The sequence below is a fragment of the Temnothorax curvispinosus genome, unplaced genomic scaffold (genome assembly GCF_003070985.1).
Source record: "Temnothorax curvispinosus isolate PA1 unplaced genomic scaffold, ASM307098v1 QBEX01010743.1, whole genome shotgun sequence".
Classification (NCBI taxonomy): domain Eukaryota; kingdom Metazoa; phylum Arthropoda; class Insecta; order Hymenoptera; family Formicidae; genus Temnothorax; species Temnothorax curvispinosus.
In genome coordinates this window covers 406,181-429,520 of record NW_020220523.1, presented here as the reverse complement: position 1 = coordinate 429,520, position 23,340 = coordinate 406,181, and the positions used below count along the sequence as shown (strand labels likewise).

Below are 23,340 nucleotides of genomic sequence, written 5' to 3'. Positions count from 1 at the left end.
TGCAAAAGAAGCTTTTTAGTATCTATTTTTTATCTATACTTCGGGTACATAAAAAATCAGACATATTTTCGAAGTTATATCAACGAAATTAATACTTGAAGAAGCTCTCGGAGATTAAACGTCTTGGAAAAATTTCTGATTAAAAAAAAAGTAATATAAACAGGAAAAAACGGCGTGAGAGTAATGTCGTAAAGCGCGGGGGAGAGGGGGTAGCCGAAGAAGCGGGTCGTACGGGGCCCTTCGCCTTCTTCGCTGAACTTGACCGAGTTTCCTCGTTCATCGGGTAACCGGGCAAGGTATGTAAAGTGGACAGCATTCATCCTTGAACATTGAATCAGCATGTAACATGATTAGGTCATTAACGCCCTAACCAAGTTAGCATAGTGCGAGGGACTTCGCTCGCCACGCTTACCCCGGGTCGGTACGACCTGGTAGGTATCTACGTTCGTTCATAAAGCCGGCGCCGCGACGCCGCGCCGCGCCGCGCCGCACCGCGCGGCAGGCGACGAAGACGACGACGATGACGACGGCGAAGGCGGCCAACGGCGGCCACGGAGTTCTCGCGTCGGAGGTCGAAAGTTCGGCGGATCGCGCCTTCCCGTCGAATATCGAATTTTGCCGGCAATGAAAGGCGATACGGGAAATCGAGTTTCGGCCGTTCCGACGCCGTTTCGGCGCCGTGCCTGAATTTTCGTCGTCTTTACGGGGCGGACAATACGCGCGGAGAGAGAGAGAGAGAGAAACGCTGACTTTTTCCCACGTGTGAAAAGCGTTTACGCGCCCGGACGTCGTTAACGGAGTTTGTTTATTACGTTGGGGCCTGGGGAAACTGTCAGGTAACTCGGTTTGGCCGCGGAAAAAAGAATTCTCTCCCTGGGTTCTGGTACCATTGCGCTCTTTCGCGGGCCACTTCTCGTTTTGAAATGGACGATCGCGGAATTATGCCGAGTTTGTTTACGTATATATTCGCGGATCGTCGAGAGAAATTCTTCTTATTTCAATAAGCGCGCGATCGTAATTGCCTAAAAAGAAGGAGAATGTAGGCTGAATCTTTTTCAGGATGGAACGATATATCGCTTTCCGCATTACGCAAGATGAATTATCTAGGCAAGTTATTTTTACAATATAAATGAAATTACGTACAACTTAACACGTTGTTATTACGGTATCTAAACGACATGCAATTTTGCTACTCAATATATTATTTGACCCGCCACTAATACGCCATTAAAATAATTTCAAGCGCAATCGGCGGATAATTCAATTCGTGAAATGCGCGAAGTAATTACACACTCACGCGAAATACAATTGTGCAATTCAATGTTAATGAAGTTGAAATTTATCTGACGTCATCGACACAGACATTTATCGCAGTTTAACATAAAGCAAATAATACGATGGCGTAAATTTCATTTCTCTTTCTTTTTTCTTTCGAAAAAATAGCATTTTTTTTGAAAACATAATTGGACAACAGTCTTATTCTGGTTTCGTGAAAATGTTACAAGTCGCTTTTCTCCTTTTCTCAGGAGCCGAAGGCGCTTTTAAGAAGTTAAAGCCCGACCCCTGCGCCTCCAGTCCTCACATTGGTCACACACCTACCACAGCTAGCTGTCCAACACCCGCCCGACGGCGACACAGGACTACCTTCACTCAGGTTGGTATAATATTTGCGAAGCTATTTTTTTAAATTATTAGAAGAGGATTCTTGCGAGTAATCGAAGATGTCTTTCTTGGTGTCTCTTCTTCGGTATCTTTTCTCGTCCTTGCGTTGACATCTCAGAAACGTGTGCGTTCCTTCGGAGAACGTCGGCCCTTTGATCGTTAACGGCATTTCGATTACCTCCAATCTTTCGTACCGCGTCGAAATTTCCTGCCGGACAGTCCAAATCGGCCTTTACCACGGCTTTCCAATTGTTTCGCAGGAGCAGCTGGCAGAATTGGAATCGGCGTTCGCAAAATCCCATTATCCGGACATATACTGCAGGGAGGAATTGGCGAGGACTACCAAATTGAACGAGGCCAGAATTCAGGTGAGTGCGCTGCTTCTCGCTGTTATGAGAAAAATAAACCGGTTTTTTTCTTTCGTTTCGAGAGTTCCGAAAAATCATCCCCATATGTACGATCCAATCCGTAGTGAACAATACTGTTTCAGTGTATTTGAAAAAGATTAAAATCTAGCGTCGGTTTTTGATAATCCAAATAGGTTTAATTGATAGATAAGCCACGATAGATTTATTACCTAATTTTTGGACATTATATTTGTTATATAACGCTCGTGTGTTAAGGGTAGATGTTTAAAATTTTGCAGCGAGGATCGTGCTTTGTTGGCCGACGTTCGGACGAGGCCGAAAAATTTATAGACATACTTATCTCCTGCCTATCTTTTTGACTGTGACTCACTGTGTAATTGAATCAAAGACGCATGTGGGGTGACGAAATGAAATTACGAGCGCAAATGTCGGTCCAAGACACCCTATATTCTTTGAGGGTCGTGGGATCGATCAGAGGGGACGGAGAGGTTTTTCAACATACTTTTCGATATACACCGAAGAATCTGCGTAAACTGTGAACGATAAAATTTGACGGTGTTCTTGGCTTCGATCGAGACAAGAAACACATTTGGGGTATTCCATTTTTTTAAATACAATATATATTTTTTTATACGAAGAAAAAGGATTGCGTATATACATATTACGGGAAATTATGGCATTCAAAATTTTAATTTCTTCGACATGGAAAACGCGAATTCTACGACAGCGGTGCGGTTTGTGATGACATTAAGAGCGGAGGATTTGGTAATGAGAGGTAGAAAGGGGTTGTCGGGGAGGTGGTGGAATGGACGGGATGCGGAATGAGGGGGTGAGAGAGCGAGAGAGAGAGAGTGCAGGACCGGTTCGCGTACGCACCGGGGCACCGAATTCCGAGCCGAGCGGTACATATTAAAACAGTCGCCGGTACGTTGCGCTCTTTTGATATATAATGCAGCGGGGTGTTGTTTGAGTTAAAAGCCCGGGAACCGCCGCGACTTAACCCTGTTAAACTGCGATGCCAAGTAAAACGCGGTTTGCGCTCGTCGCTCGCCGGTTATAACCGATGCACAAAGTGTCCGCCGCCGAGGGCCGTGCGCCCGCGAGGAGCCGCGCAGCCCGCGCGTCGGATGGTCCTGTGCTCGTTTCGACCTCAAACGCGAGAAAGAGAGAGCGAGAGCGAGAGAGAGAGAGAGATCGGTAGAGAGGGGGTGGATTTCGCAGTTTTAAATGTCATTTCCAGTCGCTGGTTTTCCGGCGCGCGGCTGCCCCAGAATCGGCCAATTATCTGTAACCTGCAAAGCGCGCGCCGTAATTAACGCTCGCGTCGTCGCGGATTTGCTCGCGCGTTTCGACTACTTTCGACGAACGACAGCTTTACCTCAAGCGGTGAGTCTCTCTCTCTTTCTCGATAGCTTTATGCCACTGGGAAGTGCTCTCGGTCCCGCTGGTTTCTTACCCCCCCGCGCGGTAAATTAACGTTCACCATCGAGTCCACTCGCATTCGTTTCTGAAATTCACGATATTCTGCGAGCTATAAATATCTAATGTAAAACCCCGTTTAATCACATAAATAATAAACGCGTTTTGTTAACGATTATGTTAATAACTATCGGCGCATTAAATACCTAAAAAGGTACTTAAAATGGATCGCGAATCGGTTGATTACTCCCGATATAACGTTAGAGCGAAATTAGTTCTTCAGTCTTAATTAATCCTGCGCACGGAGTTAAAAATCCCCCAAAATAGCGATCGGTTATTGCAAAATGGCGTTCGATTGTAATCCAATTCGGACACATCAATTTCGATACGAGGTAATATCGATGAACCGCAATACAAAGTACCTAATACTATCGCGAAATTCGGAGAGAAACTCCCTCCTACCGTTTCGTACGCGGACGCGGAGGGCGAACGAAAATTTCGCCGTCCCCTGGAGGAATCGAAGGGCCGGTTTAGGGTTTGGGAAAGGTATCCATCGCAAGACAGGGGTTCTCAGCGGAGGAAAAAGACAGGATGGCGGCCGTAGGAAGAAAAGGGGGCCCTTGTCTCTCTCTCTCTCTCTCTCTCTCTCTCTCTCTCTCTCTCTCTCTCTCTCTCTCTCTCTCTCTCTCTCCCTCTCTTTCTTTCACTCTCTCTCGCTCCCTCGCTCCTCCGGTGTTCTTTCTAGAGCCCCTCGCCCCCTCCCGTCCTCCTACCCCCGCGTCACGGCGCCATTTCGCCCTCGTCGTCGCTCGTCTCGTAGTGGAAGGAATAGCAAGCCCGGCAAGCCTGAGACGTTTCAGATCTATCTAGGGTGGAGAAAATTCAATTTAAAATGGCGGCTCAGATATAATGGCAGCCTCCGGTACAGCGTCACCCAACCCCCTGCGCGCCCAACTCATCTCAACTTTGCCACCCTCGTTCGCCGTCTATTTCTCTCTCGTCCTCGCCGCCTCCGCAGCCCGTGTCGCTATCTTTGAGGAAACAGAATGCCGTGACTAGCGCGGTAGCTTTTAAAGGGACGAACTCTCTCTTCCTACATCCAGTGATGTCGCCCGATTGGCGCGGCGCTCGCTAAAAAATACATTGATCCCGCGCCCGAGACGCGCGCGTTGCCGCTCGTGACTTCTTTCGCGAGATACGCATACGGTCTAAACGGCACGCAAACGTTTTGAAGACACTATTAATAGTCCCTTCTGCTCGAATTATTGACCACAATAATATAATATAGTGTATGAATTTTATCCCTTAAATTGTGATATATATAACTTTGGATGATTGTGCGAATTTCAACAATTATGAAATATTTTTAGACAAGAATAGATCCTCCTCACGAGGTTGCAGTTAAAGTTTCTATGCAGATCGGTCTCTAACGGTAGCACAAATTTCCTACGCGATTTGCAATTTCTCTAAACGCGCAAACGCGTTATTAGTGCACGTTGAATGAGCGTTTTCCAGGCGAAACATGGTGCACCTTGCGCGGGATCGTTTCCGTCCGTTTATGTCATTTCGAGTGAGGTTTGCAGGAAACTTGGTAGGAAGACGTAATGTGCTCCGTATACACAGGCATGCAAATAAATTTAATAGCAGGGTAAAGCAAAACTCTCGGTCGGAACGAATGTTTTCCACGATTGCTCGACAATTGCAAAATGAAAATGGAGTAGTTGTGATTTTATTGAATTATTTTTCTAAATTTTTTTTAAGCAGGTAGTGCGGAAACTTATTTTCCGTTTATTCTTTTATGTAGATTTATTTTAATAGAATTTTTTAAATTAAAGTGTTTGATGAGAAGGGTAGCGAAAATATTAACCGTGTATATTGAAAAAAAAACGGCACGACGTGTTCCATCGTTAAAGTCGTCGTTATAATGTATGCGGAGAGATCGCGTAAAGTATTTGTGACGGTAACGATAATAATAGTAAAAAATCGGGTAACACCCGATGGTAAGAGAATAATTCTCGAATCACCGCACAAGAAATCCCATTACGCCGAGGAAAAAGAAAGGAGGAGCTCCGAGCTCCGCGATATTGAGTTAGCCGAGTTTTCATTCGACCTTTTTACTTCGATTCGACTTCCGATCGAAGCCTACCTGCCGGTCGTTTTACGAGAAAATCGGCTTCCTATTTGACAGGAAACAAGAAAATTTCTGGGAGTAGTAAAAATAGCTGGCGAGCACCGTGCTCCTCGGTCTTACTTTCCGCGTTTATGAAGTAACTTACGATTGAATACAAATTATTAATTATTTCGTGGTATTTAATTATCGCTGAGCTTATTGATGCGTAGAGATAACTTTCTCATTATTCTGATTTCGATGTGAGGCAATCAAATGAATCAAATTCCTGAGTCCTGAATCAAATCCCTCAATTTAAAGATAAAAAAGTTCGAATAGATAATAATTATTCAGTTTAAATTTGATATGATGATATATGAAAATATAAAAGATGATGTAGTTTTCTTAATTAAAAGACTTAATAATTTATTTCTTCATACATAATTATACATGGAATTGCGCAACACAAAATTAATTAAAATTTTCAGAATTCTTGCTTCTGTTTTGTATGATTTAATGTATCTTAATAACGGTATATTGATTTGATGTGATAAAGATAGTTTGCAACGCCATTAGTATAATCCTCAAATAGAATATTATTTGTCAGTTCTCCAAAGAATCCTAAATTCTCAGCCCTAAATGAATCTCATTGCCAGTTCTGGATTGCGTAACTACTTATTCGATTGTCGTACACGGTAGCTCATAGCTTCGAAAATGAACGCGCAAGTAGTATACATCCTTATATTACACAAATATTACGCTCTTCTCCGGTTTTTCGACGAAAAAGCCATTACCGGGAATGTATCCATTTTCCCGGGTTAGTATATGTGGGTTAGCTATCAGAGTGCAGTATTCTCTCAGGCATACGGGAGGATAGTTTTCTCGGTCGCGGTCCTCAAAGTAGCAGACATTTTGAGCCGCGCACCCCCCGTGGGACAGCCATCTCGCTCCTCCACGTCCTCTTTCTCCCTATCCGGTCTATCTTTCTCTATGAGGCGAACGTGGCGGGAGGAGAAGAGAGCGCGGTTATTGAATTACGAACTCTTAGCTTTCCAGTTCTTGCAGAGTGCGCGCCTTAAGGGACGCGGGCGCGCTCGCTCGCGCGCGCAAGTATGTTCTCTCGAAAAGCTCTTCTAGGGAAGGAGCAAATAAAAGGAATCGCCCTTTTACCGGATCTCTTCGGGCAACCTGTTCTACCCGCTCCGTAAATGCGTACGGTACGTATAGGGTGTGTACCAGGCAGGGAAACCTAAGGGCGCCGTAGAAAATTTCGAGTATTTGGAGTTGAAAATTTTCGGCTTAACGAAGACGTAACGAGGAATACTGAATAGAAATATAAAGCCTGAAATAAATTATCGTCAAGAATTTACTTCGTGGAATAAATATCGTGTGCCGTTAATTTTTTTTATTCCCCTGAAGCTTGATTTAAGTGAGACGAACCCTATTTTCAAGCGCTTGCAGCCGTCGCGTTGTGACCAAAGGATTATCGGTGTCTCGTCATTTTTGCATTTGTGATAACTGCAGATTTCAAACTGTCCGTCCAGTTTTCGCCAATTCTCAAACGCTTCGTATGTATATAAATATTTATATGACTATTCACAACCGTATTCTCGATAGAGTGAAGATGCGTTTCGTTTTGGATTTTAGGGAAACACGCGGTATCGGGCTAAACGAAGCGTAGACAATGTCATTTGCATATATGCACATCGAAAATACAAGCACGTAGACGAAAAATTTCCCGGGGAGAATTACGTACGGGAATGGAGTTCTTATCGCAAATTTTCTGAAAATCGCCCTGGCGAAAATATTAATGACAATCATTGGGCTATTCACACATTCGTACATTCAATAAATATAAAAAAAAATTAAATACTTTAATAGTTTAATAAAAACTAACAGTTAAAAAATGCACGATTTAATTATACAAGAATATTTATCAGACTTTTATAAAATTATTTTATGCTACATTTATGTAACTTTTTGTCTTCATATCTGGTGGAACATATGTTACGAGTACTCGGCGCTCTTAAAAAAGCATCACGTATGTTATTTGATATCGATACTATATTTTCTATATACATGTATATTTAGAGCTAGCGGAGCCTCCGGTTGGTATACACGGACGGAGAGGTAATGCCAGATTATTCGAAAGCCGAGCGTGTTTTATGCAATTGCAAATCGTCCCGCGGCGTGAATTCCAATGCGGATTGAGATTGATTATGCGACTTGCCTCGCACGTACCGCGATTTCCATACATGTGAGTTAAAACGATGCACGCTCGTCATATGAAAATGTTAATCAAGCCCTTTGTTAAGAGTCTTCAAATGTCCCTCCACCTTCGAAACCGCATGTACGCGCTCCTCCCCCCCGTCCCCCGTATTCGCCGTGGTTGCCGCGAATATTTCTTTCGCTTTACTTGCAAATTTATGTAACGCCGTTAGAAAGAAGTATCAAACTCGGTAATGCCTATAATTCCGCTGTAATCCACGGCCACCGAGCTTCCAGCGATCCCCTTTCGACGTTGGGATCTTGAATTCAACTTCGAGAATTAATATTCCGATTATCATCGCGTTTCGATAATCGCCCCGATTTTCTATAATATTTCATATCCGAACCGGGTTCTCTCTGTCTCTCTGTCGACTAAGTAATCCCGGATTCCAGCCAATTTCGCGGCAAGAACTTAATCTAAATAAGACTTCATTACTCCGCGCGGCGCGTGTCTATAGATATTTCTATATTTCTGCTGTAAAATTTTATTCGTTGCAATCTTCTACGTAAGACTACCGATCTTTCGTGAAAATATATGAATTTATTATGCCGTTCTTACATTCCGTATTGAGTGCAACTGTCACGATAATTGAGTGTATCTACGTGATGTAAAATCAATTGTCATATTCGGAATTTTCGATTCTGTATATAGCAAAAAAAACTTGCTGTTTCATATACTCGATTAAATAATCAAATCGTGAATTACGTGTCTTTCTCAAAACAACCGCTCTATTTCATCGTAACATTTAATATCGGAATCAACTCGCTGATCCCGCGACTTACGATTCCACCCAACTCGACGGCAAGAGAAGACAATCTAAATAAAATTCAATTGTAACTGCGCGAAATTACTTGCCTAACTTGTTCGGCTCTCAATACCATACCTATATACACATCTATTTGTCATCCGTCTAACAGTCTAGCTAATTTAATGGAATAAGGATTAGTTTTTTTTTCTACCGCGTTACATCATATTAAAATGTATCTCGCGCAAAGTAAGTGACTTTTCTACCAAATTAAATACTTCCTTTACATTTTGTATCGAAATTTGCAGATTAACAAAGACTATTGTACAAAGACTATTCGTGACGTCAAAAGACGCGGCAACACGCTGTAATATATGCGATCATTGACGGAAATAATCCCACCGCTGATGAACTATTAATTTCTCGTGTAGGTGTTGATCTCTTCGGCGTGGGCTGACGCGAGATACCTAGAACTTGACGTAGATGACGACCTTTCTCTGGCGCCGTCTGTCGTTGGGCTAATTAATAAATTAGCATAAGGATTACTTTATAATTAACTGAGATGATTGATAGAAATGATCACAAAATTTCTTTTTATGTTGAAGTTGAAATAAAATCCTTATCAATTGATATAAAACATTCGGAAGAGTGCTTAAAATAATTAAATATGTTTTCACGAAGGGAATTTTTGGCGATTGGAAATAGATTTGCCTCCAAACGAAATAGTGAGAAAGAGAGATGCATAACTTTCGAGGCCAAGTTTACAGCTATTAAATAATCAACAAAAATCTTAAGAGTAATAAAAAATAAACGAAGTTGTTGATTTCGATAAACAATAAACGAAGCAAGATGATCGTTTGCGGCCTTATAATGAAAATTCGTTTCTTCTCTGCAGATATATAGTGAATTTTTTTTCCCTCTCGCATCCGGTTTTTGATACAAGAACATCGCTGCGGATATTTCACGAGGTACTCTTCGGAAGCGCCATGCTTCCGCACAAAGAGTGATAGAGCCGAGAAGAGGGCGAACCAGAAAGATACAGCCAGCGCGCGCGCGCGCACGAGAGAGAGAAAGAGAGAGAGAGAGAGAGAGATAGGGAGAGTTTGAGAGAGAACGGACTCGTTCGAGCCACCCCGGTTCGTGTCACCCACTTCTGCGGCGATGAGAGAGGGTGTACAGTAGAAATGTCGATAAAACGTGTCGGCCAATGAGCGAGCCCGATGTGACGTCACCGCAGCGGCATCGGCCAATCGGGTGGCGCCGGTGACGTCACCGGTGAGGGTGGAAACAACCCAACCCCGACCCGGGACGAGAAGCCGCAGGCTTTTCTCTTTCTGGGGGGGCCGCTGGAAAGAGGGGTCGGTCGGCAGGGCGGGGCGCGAGAGTGGAGAGATTGTCGGGGGTTACAGGAGGGACGGAGGAGGGAAGGAGAAGAGGTGAACGGATAAGGGGGGCAGAGACGAGGGGGTGCGGAAACGCGCGCCGGTGTGGATGCCGGGGTGAGTCGCCGGTGGCGGCTCAGGCAAGCCCCAATATGGGTTTACTAATCCCGCGAAACAATGGAAATTGCCCGATGCAAAATGGCGATAGGTAAACCGCCCTGGGTTACCGGGTGAAGCGGGGGGAGAGTAAACTTAGGATCCCGTTTGAGTGAAGAAAAAAAAGAGGGTGCTTTTCGGCCCAAGAGGTTTGTGTCCCTTCTTTGATCGACGAGGACCATTAACTCGATGCTCTCAAATACTTGGTGCGTCGGTGCCATATACACCATTTTATTAGCTTCTTGGTCGCCATTTTGCTACAAGCGTAAAACAATTACTTTTACAAACGTCTCTACGTATCAAAAGTTTTGCGGATTGATATGTTTCGCGTATAATAATGTTTAAAAGAAAGATAGAGAGTGTGGGAGATCCGATATTTGAAACATTCTGGAGTAAAAGGGATGTAAATTTTGTAAGCGCGAGATCGAATCTTGGCATGCTTCTGTTTATTCTGATTCTGAACGGTTTACATTAGTGGAGCCAGAAAAATTAATGCATTAATTAGATTCAAGTCATTTCGAAGCTGTTCTAAATTCTTTTATAGACGCTATAAATCTACGTTGCGAGAAGAATAAAAATGTAATTATTCTGTCTCGCTGATTGTTTGTGTAATATGAAATCACATTCTACCAGACATACTAATATACTTAATTAAAGTAGCAATTAATGTTGGATCAAAATTATGTCCAGTAACCGAAGCAAGAATGACACAAACTTCATCTGTACTTCATAAACGCACAAACGACGTTACACATCACGCGGAGATCGAAATAATTTATCTGTTAATTATACATCGCCGTCCGTTTGTTTACGCCACATTTCGTCTCTCTCCGTAGGTTTGGTTCCAGAACAGAAGAGCGAAATACCGGAAGCAGGAGAAGCAGCTGCAGAAAGCTCTGACACCAATTCCCGCCTGCCAAGGTGCCATGATGAGGAATATCTATCCTGGTGCTAGCAGAGGTTATCAACCCTACCCCCATCCTCACAACAGCATAAATGGCATAAATCGTTATCCCCAGGTGAGGCTCCCTTACGACGCGCAGGACGCTTCCGAAATTTCATTATTATCGATACCCACCGCTTTGCACGCTCACCAATGCACTCAGCGCGAAGACACGTCTCCGATAATGGCAAGTAAATAATATAAACAAGAATTACAATTGTCATCCCAGAGAAGTACGTCCTACTTATTGCGCTACACGGATCTTCGTGCAGACACATACATGGAAGAAAAACATTTTTAAAGTTATTTGGAAGCAGAAAGATCGTTTCAAACGTTTCATTCGAATTTCGTGCGTATTGTTTAATATGTTATAGTTATTCATGTTATTTTATATATCACTATTAGATATTATTACTACTTTTTCTAGAAGTAGTGCAATAGTTGCGATAAATATTTCTCCCGAGAAGTGGCCTGCTATCAAAACGCGCCGTTTGACAGAAGCGCCGATATGGCAAAGCCCGGAAATTAAAAGATTTCGGCGCAATCGTTAGATTCGTTCGTCGTTTCGAAGGTTCCACATATCGGGAATGAATTCGATGCGTTTCTCGTTAATGATTTTAACCGAGGTATTAAATTGGAGTGCACCTGAGCGTACGTCCGGCGCATCGCTATCGGTCGATATAGCTAAATTGCATTTCGGCTGATTAGTTGGGTCGGCCGGATTACCGAATGCCTACCGCTTTAATTGAGCCGATAATTCGCAAGCGTGTTTCGCCCCCCTCTCCCCCCACCCCCCGAAAAAAAGAAACTTATATTAGTTATCCTTCATCTCTAATGATCCATGAATATCTAAGACAGTAATTTACGAAATTTTTCCGCCGCGTAATACGTCGATATATGTACTTATTGTATATCCATTTTCTTTCTGTTGAGGGTTTCAAATATTTAGTAGTTAGTAGCGTCCTGCAGCGATGTGTGAAGGAAAACTAACACGTAATGATTATTCTCTAATTAATAATTTCACAATTAATAAAATTATCTTACAATGATCGGTGATGGAAAAACGGTTGACAAAGTGAATTTTACCGTCGCGCAAATTTTTTTAATGGTTCAGAGGATCCTTTCATCCCTATATCTTCGTCAGGAATTGCACTTAATAATCGTGATATCACCGTAGAATCACGTAACGCGTTGGAAAATTGATTACGGGCGGGAAATAGATACCGCGACACATTATTAATTTCCATCAGTTCCGAACGTATTACACGGTTAATTTTTATAATGAAACCACCCGTCGCATTCGATTTCGCGTTTGCCACCGCCGACGATGAGTGGGAAATACGTAAGAGCGGTTTCTAGCCGATAATTATGTTTCACACACGTTAATTACCGCATTACTTTCCTCTCGTTGTTCCAGCTCGGCCGCTCGAACCGCGCGGGGGTAACTCCGTAATCTCATTGATATATCGCGGAATCCATTTTCGCTCGTTCGCTCATTTCACGCTCGCGGAAATTAATTACACGTGACATTAACACCGCGTGTCCATCTTCCCCCCCTTCCTTAAACGCGGCAAATTTTATACAACGTGCCATTAATATATTATTAATGCCGCCCGATTAGAAGAGATCGCGGTATCGCAGGACACGTGGTAAATCGTGACCGATCTCCAAAATCGCGGATCGGAGTTATCTGCATAGTGTTGCTAATCGCAACGCACGAATGTTTCAGATGGGCACGACGTCTTACCCGAGCATGACCCAGCCGTTCTCCATGTCGCATTCAGCGTCGAATATGTCGGCCGTCACCGGCATGCGACAAGATGCAATGGGTGAGTCATAAATAATGCAACGCCAGCGCTTTGGGTGTGCGTAAAATGAGTACGGCAGTGAATGGCTGCTCCGTGAGCGCGGTTGCGCTCTCATTTGGGTCAAGGATTATGCAAATGCCCTTAATCTCACAAATATCTCCTTGATACCCTCTCTCGCGTTCGTGGGTAACCGATTTCACTTTTTCGCGCGGGACCGAATCGTGTGGCATTTCGTTGCATCTCAAACGCGGCCTCGATTGCGGCTCCTGAAATTTAGAGTATTTTTTATAGCCGCGATATTTTAATGTCCCCACTTGTCTAAACGGTTCTTTATACTAAACTTAGAATCGCGTTAATTGAATCTAAGATGTATTACATTAAGCTAGTGCTATATATAAATAGTAGCTAATTTTGCTGGAAGAGTAAAACGAAAGGAAGTCAATTTTATATAACATTCTATATCATATTCACGGAGAGAATTTTTTGTTATATTTTACTCTCAAATTCACTACAAACTTGGGACAACTTGGCAACCAAGAAATTTTTAAAATTTACAAAAGACATTTTACAAACAACGTGATAAAAATTACAGGTAAGATTGGTAAATTTTGAAAAATTATTGAAATTTCCTAGATATATTTCAGTAAAATTAATCAAACATATTTTATATTTTAATGTAATAAATATTAATATTTTTTATTATGGTGGATATTAATCAGAATAGCTCGCAAAAAAGTCTTGGTGATGTTGTCCCACAACTATCATGATTTCAGGGTAAATTTTAAGAGAAAATTCTCTCCGTGTTCTAAACATTAAAATTTAGGAAATTGTATAAACATTTTGGGAAATCCACGTGACTTACTTAATCATGATATTTGCCTTGGCGAAATGCTGCAATTTCCTAAAATTTAATATTTATATAATATAATATTAGAATATGATATAGGATACTATATAAATTGACTTCCTTCGCGTCAATTAACATTCATTAGTCCCGCAATCGTCTCGAGTCTATACTTCATACTTGATCGTTGCCTTTCGATTACCGCACATCAATTCCTCCGCCCCCCCCCCCCCCCCCGAAAATCACGCGAATGTGGAACGGACGTAAACTAATTTCTTTCGGCCTCGCTCGGCTCTCGTTCTTCTTGTCCAGCGTCTCACGGCGAGTTTCCGCGCCGTCCTCGGGCGCTGACCCAACGTTATCGAATGACTCCGCAAAAATCCGGAGCGGAAATGGCGCGAATCCGACGCCCGAGAGCACGAGAGCGAGAGAGCACAGCCGCGCGCGCTCTGGTCCCCGCCAGCCTCCAAGACGCTCTCTCCATTTCCGCCCCAGCGCCGTCTTACACCATTTCCGGCGCGAGATGGAATATCGCTTTTAAATCGAATCAAGACTATTCGCGAATTGCCTCCTCGCCCCCGTCGGGGGTTGCACGGCGCGAGCGAGCGATTGCTGTACGAGAGTGCGCGCGGCTCGCAATCTCGCCGCCTCTCCTTAACGACTTAACGCCTCTCTCTTTAACGTCTTAATGCGAATAGCAAATCGACCGATTAGCGGAGACTCGATAAAGCACCGCGGAAAGTCGGTTAAATCGAATCACTCCGGAATTCTTTCGGGATAGAAAAGAAACCCGCACTGCTCCGCGCCGAGTGACGTCCGACTTTGATTAATTAGGGAGGGGAGGGCGGGTGGTAACGTCGCGTGGGTGTTCTACTAATTAAAACTCGCGTTAATGACGTTCGGTCTCGTTACCACGCTATTGATAAACAGGAGTGTAATTCAAAGATCGATCGAACAGAGAGAGATTACCAAAGCCGCTGACGCGCTCGCGTGATTTTCGTTTAAAAATCTCGTCTTTCTTTCCCGTTTCAGGAATGTCGGCGGAGGACGAGTGGTACAACAAGAGCATCTCGGCTCTGAGAATGAACACAGCCCACCACCCGAATCTGGCCGCACCGATGTTACAGTATCAGACATAATTGTAAACGGAGGCGAGAGGGCGACTCGAGGATCTCGTCAGGAATCCGATGGCGTACCTATGATCGAAAGCCGATCGTGGCGATCGACGGAAGAGACGTGTGAGAGCGATATGTGACGAACTCGACGAAGCCCGATCGACGTTTTGCCGTTTCGCAGAGGGAAGAAGAGGAAAAGAAAATGAGAGGAAGGAAAAACAGAATCGATTTGCGTTATCGCTAATCGGCTTGCGCGGCCGCGCCGATTTCGCATCCAGATTTCGCGACGCGTCCTCGCATCTCGCTTGCAGCATAAGCAAGCTCGACTCGCAACGGCGTACCACATGTCGCGAGGCATATACACGCGTGCGAGAAGCTCGCGTTTCGTTCGGACCATAGGCAACTCGAATGTTTGGTTCGAGCACGACGTTGAAGATTAAAGCGCGACGATGAAATGGCGGGGCTGTGTTTATCTCGAGCGTATATTCGTGAATTTCGGAAGTTCAACGCGCGCGTGCGACACATTGCTTCAGAATATCAATCGGCATACACACTTAGATCCTTGCTCGTGATTTCTCGCGTAATTTCCGCGATTTAGGATTACGATCGACAGGTTGTCCCTGGCATCATATTATACTTCTTGTCAATTGACAAATCCTTTCGCGAAACATTGGTGCGAAACAAAGCTTTTTTTTTTTTACATAAGACTTGAAACAGAATTTGGTCAAAGTGAAGCCTACCAGTGAAGTTAAGAGACAATCCGGATGGGCAAAACGTTCGTCGTTCAGTGATATTTTTACCCTTCCTTCAAATTAATTTTAATTAAGTTGAATTTTAATGAAGCTTAATGTCACTGCTGTCGAGAATCGTCGCTATTTCATGAAAAGCTCGATCATAAGTCGAACAAAGAACACGTTGAATCAATGGAAGCTACTTTAACACAGCGCGGAAGGGAAACTATGTAAATTTTGAGCGTTTCCAGCCAGATAGTTTGTACTTCGGTCCTCGTGGCGCAGAAAGACTTAATTACCTTCCTCCTTATTACGCGCGGGAGAGAATGCGCTCTGCCCGAGACACCCTGCGTTTTGGATTCGCGGACGGCGGGAGACATCCCGCAATTTAGCGTGTATGTACAGAGTGACGTAGAGCCCGGTTTTGCCGCGAGATCGTCGCGTATTTTCTACGTGTAAGTAGCCGTTTCTTTTTTCCCCGCGACTCTGGTTCCTTCCGTTCGAGAGAGACGTGTCGCAACGCGCATAACGCATTCCGCGCGCGGAAATCTCCGTTAATCTCCTAACAACGATACGTGCCACACCTTCGCTAAATTGGAGAGAAAGGGGGAGCAGGGGGGACGGTACTGTACATAAGTGGATGAGAGAGAGAGAGAGAGAAGAGATATAGATACATAGAGATTGCGTAATCGGCAGATACTCTAGCATATGCGATTTTTCAATGTCCTTTTAAAAGTGTAAGCATACCCTTAGTGAATGATATTAGGCATTGATTTGTGTGCTTATGTTGACCACGATTTTGGATAAACCAAAAGAGGGGGGGAGGGGGACGCGTTGGAAGGAGACGGTGGGGATCTGACAGTGTTTTTGCGTTCAAAATTTGAGGGGCGCCAGGGTTTCCCCGTGTCGCGACGAGCGGATTGCCGAAACTCACCTCTTATTGCGCGCGGATCGGACGCCGTCGCACGCAAATTAAAGCGGGGGCGCGTCGCGTCGACTTAAAAATAAGAAATGACGGAAAGAACGAACGACGATCTTGCGTTTCACGCGATATGCTGAACTCTGTAAGTATATATATATCTAATCTCGAAAGCGGCACACGTGAGACACAAACTAAAACTTCGTATTAGAATAAAAATTATCAAAGATACGCGACATCGGGATAAGCGTTGATGATAGCATCGTTTATATTTTTAGATTCGTGTCAGTTTTAGAGACGTGCATAAAAGCGTGTCGATTAACAAGACATTCAGAATTGTCCGACAGAAATTAATTTACCCTGGACAGTTTATGTAGATTTGTGTGCGACGGCTCCTTCTCTCATTTCACCCCGAGAAAGTATCCGGCGTCGTAATGCCTAGGCCCCACAAACGGACGGATCGCGGAGGGGTGAATTCGTTAGGCGAAGAGAAACGAGATCTCTCTGACTTCGCTCACCACTGCTTCCGCGAGTGTCGATCGTCGGGAGGTGCACGAATAAGACGGTAAATTTGTTTTGCGCTTGCAAGGCGCAAAAAGTCTCATCGGAGAGGTCGATGCCTGGACAATTGGACGCACGACAGACGACAGGCCCTACGATATCACGAGGGGGTGCCCACCGAGCCAACGGAGTTTTAACGAGACAGATGGGGGTCGCACTCTATCTCATCCATATCCAGGATTAAATATGTAATTATCGCTAACAGATCGTATCGTGTAACAATGTTGTCCTCGTAATAGTCGAACCGATTGCATCAACAGGCCGAATGATTTCCATAGGCAGAAACGATGCCGGGCCGGGGGTATCGCAGAGGCGCGGAATGAGCCAGACGATTATGTATTATTAACGAGGTAATTTGCGGAATATCACGCAGTGAAAATCGTCGATGAGACGGTTGCCGAACGGTGCATTATTCACTCTGTTGCCGCAAACCGGTTAATTATTGCGATATCGTTCGTCGTCCGGATGCTTTCCCGCGTGTAAAAGCAGAATCGGAGCTTTCGTCGCTTTAACCGTTTGCACTTTGAGCTTCCGCGTCGACAAAATCCTACATTAATTCCATTGCGATATCATTACATTCACAAGCGCGTAAACAGGGATTGCGTGCGCTTCATATAGCTTTTTATCAAGAAAACAATTAAACTATTATTCTGTTAAAGTATTCGATTCTGAGAAATATACCATAAACGCGTGCGAACTTTTATGTGTGAAACTTTTTCGTAATAAATACAAATATCTATTCATCCTAGTATCACAAATTGCATAATTCTGCGGAGACATCAGAGAGGGGTTTTGCAGCGGGGCACGAGCGGGGCGCAAACCGGCAAACGGTTAATTAACGCGCGACTCGCGACTTCTCCCTGGCGCCTTTCAGTCATAAATATTCGGAATCTGTCCAGTCAACAATCGTCTATATTGGTGTCATTTTTCGATAACTGTCTAATCAATATATCGACTCGAGGATGAAGCTGCAGACGACTGCGCATTGTTTTCGTGTAGTTTCGCTGCGACCTTATTATTACCGCTCGCGGCATTCCACGAGAAATGTTCCTAAAAAGTTTGTAACATATCGTACACGGTACACTCACACATGCACGGATACACACACACACACACGCACACAAAATACACACAAAGCGTGCACGTGAGCGCACGTCCAACACACGAAATTACACGCGTCACGTTGTGTCGAGAGGACAAGATTAAAAATTAAGTGGAAATGCATACCGGACGAGCGTAACATAGTTTTAAGCAAGGGTCACGTATTGTACGTATGTGTTGTACATAGCCTAAATAAAAATTACATTTAAAATTATCCTCCTTTCTCCTTAATCTCTTCTTTCTTCCTAATTCTCCAAACGGTGCGAATTAATCGTGTGTCGGGATGCAAACTCGAAAGTTACATTACTTACATTGAATTTTTGATACGCACCGAGCTGGATAAAAATTTATTGAATATTGCTAGCAAAAAAAGATGTATTGTGTTTCATTACTTCAATTTTGAAATAACATTTAAAAAATCAGAACAAATGGTTCGATGTTATTTAAATGAAATTACAGACCAGCAAAGCTGCTCAATTTATTGGCATATTGCAGGCTCCGCCGACAGGATGCGAGAAAAGCTCAATCAATTATATTAATTAAAACTGCTGGAATTATTGGAACGACGCGAATATTTAATTTGCCGGGTGTACTGTAAAAAAATTAAAATGCACTTTATTTATAATATACAGAGTTCTTTCGAATATTTTTCTCAGTCATTGTGCCACCCTACTGATTACCATATCACGCAAAAATTTTACGGACTATAATCCTCCGTCATGTATTTCAAATTGAAATATTATGATATATTTAAACATTATAATAATAAAATATATTTATACAATTCTTCTTTACATTTGCCTTTGAATGAACAAAGTACGCTTAAATGTCTCTCTAAATGAAATTCTAATATACTAACATAATACAATATTTTGTTTACAATGATCAGTTTTCGACACTATGTGTCAAGATTGCTCATTCCAAGGCCTAATTATTAAGGTAAAACCTTTTTTCCGACTAGACCGTGATAATGTAAGAAGAAAATGATGGAATTTATCTTCCAGCGATCGCGATAATTTCGAAATATTGAATATTTCGGTAATTTATTAGGAAGATGACAATAGAGGCATATCAGATATAGATTTAGAATAGTGTGGAAAAAGAGTTTACGCTTGTCTTCTTATTTCTTCGTGATAATAGAAAGATCAAATAATATAAATTAGGTAACAATAGGATTGCAAGGAGATAAAAGGAAGATGAATAAAGAGAAGATAATGTTACATATATCGAATATAAAAACCAAGTAATTTTGACAATATGGATTAACGTAATTGTCGTTTGACTCATAATATAATTGTCTTATTAATTGAAATTAATAATATAGACAATATACATCAGCTCTTTTTCCTTCAATTATGAGTTTTTTCTCGACGATATAGTCGTATGTACATAATTTTTCTGCACTAGTGTACCACAGAAGTACGTCTTGGCAAATATGACATTTTAATTTGGTAATTATTTAGGCCAGTAAATAATTACCCTTATTTTTATCAAGGCACACTGTACAGATATAAAATGCTCAATGGATGCCAGTTGCTCGTCTAATTTCAGACCATTTCCGGTTGGACGAAATTCCTGTTCATATCAAAGATGGACGCGTAACGTGTGGAAGCAGTTTTCAACGGCTCTTCAACGCACTCGAAATATAATTTACATTATTTCTGCTTTTCGGCTACCTAAACTCTTTTTTATTATCGCCCAGTCTTCCAATATGTCGGCGTCGTTGAGCATGTAAACGATGTAAGGGCCTGCAACAGAAACCGCTCGTCTTCTCTCCGTATGGTTCCTGCGTCTTCTGCCGCTTGTATTAAACCACAAATCCGCATGTATGTCCACGTTATTCCTATCTTCCTCCAAACGGCGTATCTTGTCCTGTAGATCATTATGAATGCAATCCCAGACCAAGCCTTTTTCACTTTCAAAATTTTGAAAGGCGGCCAGTTCTTCTGCCAGGAATTTATTTTGGATATTTTGTAGTCTGTATTGCTTTAGTATTCCAGCCACTTCCGTCTTCGTTTTCATATTTTCTTTTAGTCGCTCCAGCGGTATTAGGTATTCCTCGGATTTTCCAACACGAACTTCCCCGAGCTTTGTGTCCACTTGCGTGATTCTTTCTCGGTATAATCTGAAAATAAATGACAATTATTAAAACAAATGTTTATATTGTGTTTTTTTAATCCTCAAAAATATGGATTATATCACCAACAATCGATATCTTTAATTTCACAATTAAATTATATGATGCATTATTAGTTCCTAGTACAGTGTTAATAAAATTAATGAAATAATTAATGTTATAATTTTTATATCGAGACGAAGAAATTTGTCATTGCCAAGCATTTTTATTAATATACTTTTAATATATCCTACAGACAAATTTAAATATATCTGTGCAGATTAATATATATTATAGTATATATTATGAAAAGTTATGTGAATGTGGTATACTTACTGTTCCTTGAGTAGAGTAAACTGTCTTTCCAGATCAAGCAAATTATCCATACATTCGTTGCGCCTCCTCTCGCACTCGTCCTCGTCCATCTCCGACGAGTCATCACTGTCAGTGTGTTCCGCGCTGCTGTCACATGACGCGGAACTTTGGTTACTATCGTTACTGTCGTGAGACATCTCCTCCCCTTCACCCTCAGATTCATCCTTGACACTTGGCATTTATCCTGTAAAAAAAATTCACCGTTCAGTGAATATTTTCTTTGCACTACACATGACGAAAAATATCTAAAAAGGTGCCCAAAAGTTGAATGTTTAGAAAAATTTGAGGGAAACCCAGGCTTCTCCGAGTTTTTATGATAAAAATGTATTTAAATGGAGCAAATATGATTGATCTTCTACATTATGACAAGAAAGAGATATAGAGTTCATAATTAGGTTTACGCGTAAAATATAAGAATCTATATTTATATCTACATGTATACAATAATTGTGTTTAACGAATCATCGTGTAAATAATGAGTAATCTATGGACCATCGAACATTCATATTTCGTCAGAAATATCAAAAACTTTTGTTTTGTTTGGAATTTTATTTTCAGTTGCTATTATTTAGTTTGGGCATAAAAGACGCTACAGAAAATTAACAATGATTTTAAAACTCTTGATTTTATACCCATAAAAAAATAAACATTGTGCATATCACAATCGCGAACTAAGTAATATTGCTTCTTGTCGTTTAACAGCGTAATATAAATAATAATGTTTATATTAGCATCATGTATCTTCGTGTCACTGTACAGTTAACAAATAAATTATAACTGAAATCAAATCTAATTTAGTTTAAAACTTTTTTTTATTTTTGCAGGATTGTTTGTAAAGATAGTTTAAATAAATAAATAAATAAATAAACAAATAAATAAATAAATAAATCATACAATTTATAATAATTTACATTGATTATATTATCTGCATGAAAAAGGTTCGTGTAAACATAATGTAAACAATACGTGAACAATCCATGTAGACATAAGCTTGAAATTTACCGCACAATCCTGTTCACAACATAACCTATACAGAGGCAAAGCTTATATCGACGTAACCGGAGCATCGCTAATGGAAATATCGTTTCGTACATCCGTAGATTTAATTCTCGTAGGAATTAACGTCTCACTGTTCGGTTTATGACATATAAGTAAAACTTATTCGCGCGCAAAGCAGGAGGTTACGTGTTACTCCGAAGACACGGCCGGACGAAGAGACTTCAGGTTTCCAGAAAACTTTCCATCACATATCGCAACGATCTAAAATCCAAATCGGACGAGCTTCTCGCTGCGTCATCGATACACTTACTAAGTGATGATTTTATTAATTTTGTTGATGCACCTTCTCGATTGTTCGTTCGTTCGGCGTACGCGTACGCGCGATGCTTGACAACTGTTGACAACCAGCCGCCCACCACAGTGTCGCCCGGAGCACGAAGGTATACCAACCGTGACGAAAGGAAAAGACACTAGATTAGATCAAAATGCATCCAGTCGTTCTTTTAAAGTTTTCTTGGCCAGCTTGTCCTTCCATTACATTCTCCGCATTCAAAATAAGACCGATGTATAATTGATCGTTAAATAAATGAATAAATATCTTGAATAAATATCTTCGTTAAGAGAGGCATATGTTATCTACAGAGAAAACTCGACGACGTCGCTTACAATGTGCGACTGCGACTACAGTTGACGCTAAGCGCACGAATTAATTCGTTCAAAATGAAAGAGATGATTTTTACCGATCATCCCCTGGATTTACCCTCTGACAATAAGTCGACTGATTAAACTCCGATTAATATAATCGACCGTCAGTTTGTTGAACAATTATACTTGCAATGTTTTGTTAAAAGAAAGACTAGATATTGATTTTTTATATAAAATATTATCAATCAATTTTTTGTTTATATAACTTATGGAAAGCTATATATAATCGGACGACAGATTGTATAGCTAAAAATTTTAATTGTGCCAGTTGAATATTGAAAAGATTGTAAGGAAAATAAAAAATGTTAATTAAATTGCATAAAATATGATCATATATATTTTTCAAATCTTTGATTTAGTTCGTGTCAATTTAATTATTATTTAGTCTAACGACAATAAAAAAGATGCAGATAAAGGCATGGAATTTTCTTATTTTTCTTACAAGAATAAATTTCCTCTTGATTGTCGAGGTTGTATCGGTAGTTGTAAAAGAAAGAATATAACTGAAATGGATTTTAAAAAAATCTAAAACGTACAAAATTGAAACTTAAATACGACTCGAAATTATTTTACTTACTGGAAAAATTGGGAGAAGCGGAAGAACTCTGTAAGCTCCACCGGAGGATCATAATATATATAGATATATATATTATATATTTTGATATATAATACTCCATCGGATACAATAATACATCTGGATCTGTATGGAACAAACAGTTAGACAATGCAACATTCGCATAACTGCAAGGTATACTAGCAATTTTTTTTTTATATCTCATATATATTTATATAATAATATATATTTCTCTCTCGTGTGTGCTTCCTGCGCGTTTCATGAAGACTTTCGGTTAGATAGGTCTTTCGATTTCTGCGAGAAAAGAAGGTACAGAGCTCGTTTTTTGTGCATTTTGTTCCGTACGAAATATTTTTTTTTGTTTCGTTTTTCGGTATTCTCCATTTTTTTTCGTTTTTTTCTTTCTTTTTACGTCGCTTCAAGCCCCGCCGCACGCGGGAC

The 23,340-nt window shown here is 41.5% G+C and overlaps 2 protein-coding genes across 4 annotated transcripts; one reads left to right on the top strand and one right to left on the bottom strand.

Moving 5' to 3' along the window:
* Nucleotides 1-520: 520 nt before the first annotated feature.
* On the top strand, nucleotides 521-17,298 carry LOC112460701 (homeobox protein prophet of Pit-1). Its single transcript, XM_025025506.1, has 6 exons — nucleotides 521-578; nucleotides 1,527-1,654; nucleotides 1,923-2,030; nucleotides 10,945-11,127; nucleotides 12,781-12,880; nucleotides 14,736-17,298. The coding sequence occupies exons 1-6, from the start codon at nucleotides 521-523 to the stop codon at nucleotides 14,840-14,842; spliced, it is 684 nt and encodes a 227-aa protein (XP_024881274.1). The 3' UTR covers nucleotides 14,843-17,298.
* Nucleotides 17,299-18,745: 1,447 nt separating this feature from the next.
* Nucleotides 18,746-22,057, bottom strand: LOC112460712 (breast cancer metastasis-suppressor 1-like protein). Of its 3 annotated transcripts, none has more exons than XM_025025529.1 (3): nucleotides 21,931-22,057; nucleotides 20,583-20,805; nucleotides 18,746-20,255 (listed from the first exon to the last, which is right to left on the bottom strand). In XM_025025529.1, exons 2-3 carry the CDS (start codon nucleotides 20,798-20,800, stop codon nucleotides 19,781-19,783), a joined length of 693 nt encoding a protein of 230 aa, XP_024881297.1. In that variant the 5' UTR covers nucleotides 20,801-20,805; nucleotides 21,931-22,057; the 3' UTR covers nucleotides 18,746-19,780. The 3 variants fall into 3 exon arrangements, with proteins under 3 accessions (XP_024881297.1, XP_024881299.1, XP_024881298.1); XM_025025531.1 differs by having other exon boundaries at nucleotides 21,964-22,048; XM_025025530.1 differs by lacking the exon at nucleotides 21,931-22,057 and adding an exon at nucleotides 21,624-21,923.
* Between the last annotated feature and the right edge of the window lie 1,283 nt (nucleotides 22,058-23,340).